Source organism: Elephantulus edwardii, unplaced genomic scaffold, assembly GCF_000299155.1.
Source record: "Elephantulus edwardii isolate Elephantulus edwardi_28Jun2011 unplaced genomic scaffold, EleEdw1.0 scaffold00148, whole genome shotgun sequence".
Taxonomy (NCBI): Eukaryota; Metazoa; Chordata; class Mammalia; order Macroscelidea; family Macroscelididae; genus Elephantulus; species Elephantulus edwardii.
This window is the reverse complement of record NW_006399898.1, coordinates 7161563-7167278: the sequence shown is the minus strand read 5'-3', so window position 1 is coordinate 7167278 and position 5716 is coordinate 7161563. Positions and strand designations below refer to the sequence as shown.

Sequence of the window (5716 nt, the reverse complement as noted above, 5' to 3'; positions counted from 1 at the left end):
AATTATATTTATGTATTTTATATTTTATGTGACATTGTCATCAGACTTTAATTAAAATTTAACTGCAGTTTTCTTTTGTTCTTTGGATATATTTACAGTAGTTTATTACATTGAAGTCTTACTTAAATCTGGCATATGTGTGGTCCCTCTTAGAATCTATTGGCCTGATTTTTTTCCTTAGTGTCTGTCATATTATCTTATTTCTTAGCATATCTCCAAATTTAATGGAAACTAGACATGTTAGATAATGCATTGTAGCAGTTCTGGATATGACAGCAGTAAAGGCCTGACCTGACCAGGCCTAGACTGAGGGTGTCAAGGCCAGTGCTACTGTACTGGACACTCCCTTTTGGCAGACTGCTAGATATGAATTAGGTTGTTCTTAGAACGTGTTTAATTTGTGGCTCAAGTGGTGTGATTAATAAAAAAAAATTTCAGTCATACTATTCTGCAGTAGCTAATGTTCATGAGAAATAGAATACTATTCTTTACTAATGCTATGATTGCTAAGGGGCCTAATCTTTCCCAGTGGAACAAGCGTTGGGTTACAATATGTTCTGTAATTAAATCCACTTGAAAACAGATTCCACCTTACTGGAAATTATTTGACAGCAAACTTTAATGTTTTGTATCGTTTTAGAGAGAGAAGGTTGACAAAGACACTTGTCATGTAGAACCTGACAGATGAACTTACTATTTTGAATTATGTAACATTCTCAAATGTTTTTGTGCACGTGTAGCACATTTGAATGTTTAGAGAAAGGGAGGAATAAGGGCCTTAGTATCAGTCAGGAATGTAATTTAGATTTTGTTTGTAAGTACCTTTTTATACCAGTGATGTATTTATATTTGGGGCAAAGTTATTAATTCCTGTTTAGGGTTAGTCTTTTATAGGCTATTTTTGTTTTTACTTCATTTGTTTGATATTGACCAAATTTTGCTTATGTCCTTCCTTCCCCTGGACCTGTCAACCAGCAAAGTGCAAATAAGAAGCATTTTTAGGAAGGGACTTAGTACAGTTCTTCACATCCATAGCCTGTCCTTTATTTAGACAGAACTATGAGGTATTTTTAATTTTTTAAGAGCTCTTCCTTTGTTGAACTTGTTAATTTAATAAGCATAATATTTAATCTTTTCAGAGGTCGAAACAGTAGCAAAGGACTGCCTCAGTCTACGGTGAGTAACATATATGTGATTTCTATTTAAAGAATGGTAACTGAACATAATCTCAAACCATAGGCAGAAAGCCAGAGGAGAGAAAATTCTCTTGAATTGTATAGTTTAAAATTAGTATAAAATTATTAATTGTGTGTGTTATGGAGCTCTGTTAGTTTATAAAGTTTCTAATTATATATATTGCTTTTTGTTGATGGCTTTATCTATAAAATATAATTTAGTTCTTAAATAGTATTTTGTCATGCTTAATAATTCTTCATTAACATTTTAAAATAAATTTAAGTGGGTAGTCTCTCAAAAGATTAATAGAGCTTCCAGATGAGAGTTTGCAGAATTCTTTGGAGTTCTGATTTTTAACTCCTGTGCAGTCATTTAAATTGCTTTTACCCTTCCCCCTTTGGAAAGGGTCTTCTAATCTTAAGTTTTTGGAACTTTCATTGAAACTAAAAGGGGCATGAAGGGCAGGAGGTGTAGGTTCTACATGATGGAAGAAGGCAGTGAAAAGCTGTCAGCATTGCTGAGCCTTGGTTCTGTGTGAATTGATTGCTTATTCTGAATCAGGAGGACACACACTTGGGTGATATACAGTTTGCAGCATGTGCTGATGTGTCTGATCCGACTCTGAGCACTGATACTGACTGAGGTATCTGGAGGAGGAGTCAGGATTCCTCTGGAAAGGTGCCTTCTGCCCAGACTCAGTCACCCTTTTAGTGAGCAGCTGGGGTCAGCTGCCAGGTCACCTCCCAGAGACAAAGCAATAGAGCCATTGCTTCTGTAGTCTCCCAGCTGCCCTACATCCCTTCATCCACTTCCTGGTCAGCCCTACCCCTTCTCTCCTGCAGCTGGGGGTCTGTTTCCTCTACCTAGCATTTGCTCTTTTCATATCTTGTTTATATAGTCAAAACACTGTTAGTTTCTGGGCTGATTGTACTTGTGAAAACCTGAGCTATTCTCAGGAAGCACAATAATTAATTTAACCAAATCTCCTATTAATACCTATCAGAAATTGGAATATCTTGTAAAAAATAAAGAAATAGACTTTAATCTGTATATACAGGTATATAAATTGTGATTTTTGACAATGTCTTTTCATATTCCAGATTTCATTTGATGGAATCTATGCAAATATGAGGATGGTTCATATTCTTACTTCGGTTGTTGTAAGTTACCAGTTTATTGGAAATATACTGCCTTGGGAGTGCTATAGAATAATTTTATAAAGTTAATGTTTATGAATGATCCTCAAAATAATCTTAGCTTATATTTAATTAGGATGATTTTGTAGAAATAGACTAGAGGCCTTTTCATCCATGCTGTTGTAATGCACTGTGAAAGTATTCTTGATACTGTAGTTAATGGTCTTCTGTAGTGCATTCTTCTTTTAACCTAGTATAGCTGTGGTTGTTGTTGGTAAGTGCCGTCGAGTTGAGCATGACTCAGCAACCCTATGAGCCAAAGACCCAAACCCTGTTCTGTAGCTATTGTCATTTCTCTAAGTTCATAATTTGCAGAGGCATGTTTAGGAAGTGGATGCTACTCCTGCTTCCAAACCTGTCTTAATCTGGAGCTTTACTAAACCCTGTCCACCATGGGTCACCATTATAGCATTTGACATGCTAGTGGCACAGTGTTCAGCATCACAGCAACCCCAGGTTACCTCAGTACAGCGAATTGACAGACCAGTGTTATACCACTTAGAAGAATGTTCATTCCAATCACAGTTAACAACCAAACAGTCCACACCCAACTCTCAGCCAAAACAAGAAGACCCACCCTTCCAGAATCCAACCACTTCACATGTGAGTCTCTAGAAATGGTTAATTTCAGTTTTACAAGTCATAATGCAAACTCTTAGTGCCCCCCCCCCAAAGGATTCTGATAGCATAAAGCAGTTAGAATATCTAATTATGTTGAGTGGTACCTGGTGAGCTATGAAACCTCCCATGCATAGTTCTCCTTGGGACTGTACCATCCTATTGATACACTCATTGCATTTTTTCAGGGATCCAAGTGTGAAGTTCAGGTGAAGAATGGAGGTGTATATGAAGGAGTTTTTAAAACATACAGCCCTAAGGTAATTGTTATCCTTCTCTTCTGTTCCTGTTAAAGTCAGGAATGACCTGTGTGTCAATTTTTGATTAGTGTCTTTCGGTTTCTGATTTAGCAGCTTTGGGTTTTCAGTTGGACATATTGATGATTGTTTCAGCGAAGACTTAGCTAACTATATTTTGTCCATTTTTCAAGTATTGTCGTCTAGAAGACTCAGTTAATTTCCTCTTCTCTTCATCACTAATGAATTAATGTACTTAAGACAGATTTGAGAGGTACTCATGCTAGTTGAAATGTCTGGTTATTTAAGCGATGACTGAAAAAGAGAGCAGATTTCTGAGAAAAGGCTGTGATTCTCTGATGAGATTGTTTTTGCCAAAGATAGAGTAGAGACCTTGCTGTGTTAAAAACATGCCTATTTTTAATAGAATTTTTAAAAATATGTGTTCATTATCTTAATTTTAGTGCGATTTAGTACTTGATGCTGCTCATGAGAAAAGTACAGAATCGAGTTTGGGGCCAAAACGTGAAGAAATAATGGAGAGTATCTTGTTCAAGTGCTCAGACTTCGTCGTGGTGCAGTTTAAAGACATGGACTCCAGCTACGCCAGGAGAGGTAGGTGTTCAGCTCAGGGCTTACTGGACTAACTGTAGCCGAAGACCCCATTGAGATGCATAGAGACTGTTTTTACTTAAAATACATGGACTTCTGAGAATAACGATGAAGAGAATTGTTTCAAAAATTGAAGTTTTAGTTCATTTTTATGAAAAATGTTTTTACAGGAAAGAAAAATTGCTTTGATCTATTCAGTAGCATAATATCAGAGTTTTTCTTCCCTTAAAAACAGCTGGTAAAGAAGTTTCTAAAGTTTGATGGTTAAGAATGCTGTTAATCACTTACCTGCTGATGTCCCATTTAGCATGTAGTGTGGTTAGTTCATAACCTAAACCAGATTCACTGCCCTCGATTGATCCTATTTACGGTGAGCTTGGAGGACAGGGTACAGTATCCTGGAAGGTTAGCAGGACTCACCCCAGCATCTATCCCTGAAGGAGCCGATGGTTCGGTGCGTGTGAACCATTTGCCTTTCTGAGAATGATGCTGGAAGACAGTAGAACTGCACCATGGGGTTTACAGAGCTGAAATCACCTGGAGAAGGACAGCCACAGCTTTCTCTTGTGAGCACCTAATGGATTGAAATAGCTGAATCTTGATTCGCAACCATCAATTTATTCACTATCAGGAATCCTGTTAGCTTAGAAAGGACCTGTGCATCTGAACAGGACCAAAAGAAGAAGGCATAATGGTGTGGCAGAAAATGATTGTTTACTACAGAGTTCTGATTTTGACTTAACGTGATCTCTTGACTGCTTTTATCTTTCTCTATTGGGAAGGACTTTCTAGTCTTTAAAGTTGTTATTGTTATGTGTCATTGAGTTGGAAATGACTCATAGCTGACCCTCCAGTAGTGGGTTTTCAGAGGCTGCAAATCACAGGGGAAGAAATTACTCTTCTTTCTCCCTCAGAATAGCTGGTAGATTCGAACTACCTGTCTGGGAGTTGACAGTGCAACTCCTTACCCAGTAGGCCACTAGGGAGCTTGGTTCTACATTCTCCCAATGATTCGCCCCCCCCCCCGCCCCCCCATCTATGGTCTCATATGTAGTTCTGAAAATTTTCCTTTATTACAGTTTGCTTTTTATTATTGTATCTGTGCCAATAGCTGTTTTGGTTTGAAACTGATGATTCTACACCATTAATGGAGAATTATAGCCACCAGGAAGGTAAAGCCTTTCTCTTGAGCCTCTTAACAAGGTTCTCTCTCTCGAGCAGCTTGCTTTTCCAGAGACTAGCAGTGCTAGGCACCCAGAAAAGCTTTGAGATGCCCATGAAAGCTCAGTGTTCTGGTTTTGCATCTTCTGAGATGTTTGCCTTTGATCCACACAGCTCTTTGTCTGATAGTCCTTCAGTGACCCACACAGAAAAAAAGTCTTTGCAGTTGTTGCCTCTGGACTTGATCTTCATTTCTATGAGAACAAAATTATTTAAAACTATATTTCTACTATTAAGTACTTCACTGCTTTAGGTTTTAAAAACTGACTTTGGGTCATAAGCCTAAAACAGAAATAAAATTTTAGCTGACTTGGCTTCATAGCTCTCTTGAAAAATTATTCAGGCACCCATGTCTGTAAATTTCTTTTTTTAAAAAAAGAAAAAAAATGGACTTTGGCAAAAATATTCCTTTCTCTGTGGATCATTAGGGTAACATTCATTCACAGTGGACTTCGGTGGATTTTTTTACATTTTTAACATGACTTGACCTTTCAGAAATTGGGAAAGGTGGTGTTGTTGTTTGTTGTTATGTGCCGTCGAGTCGCCTGCGACTCATAGCGACCTTATGTACAACAGCCCTAAACTCCGCTCTGTCCTGTGCCAATCGCACTGTCTCTGACACTCCCATCCCAATTATCCCAGTCACTGAATCAATCC

General features: G+C 37.9%; 1 protein-coding gene across 1 annotated transcript in view; it reads left to right on the top strand.

The window, feature by feature from the left end:
* The first annotated feature begins 2303 nt into the window (after positions 1-2303).
* The window catches only part of ATXN2 (ataxin 2), an 82940-nt gene continuing 79527 nt past the window's right edge, over positions 2304-5716 (top strand). The window contains exons 1-2 of the mRNA XM_006894670.1: positions 2304-2336; positions 3691-3841. Coding sequence (XP_006894732.1) covers positions 2304-2336; positions 3691-3841 — 184 coding nt within the window. The remainder of the gene's footprint in view (positions 2337-3690; positions 3842-5716) is intronic.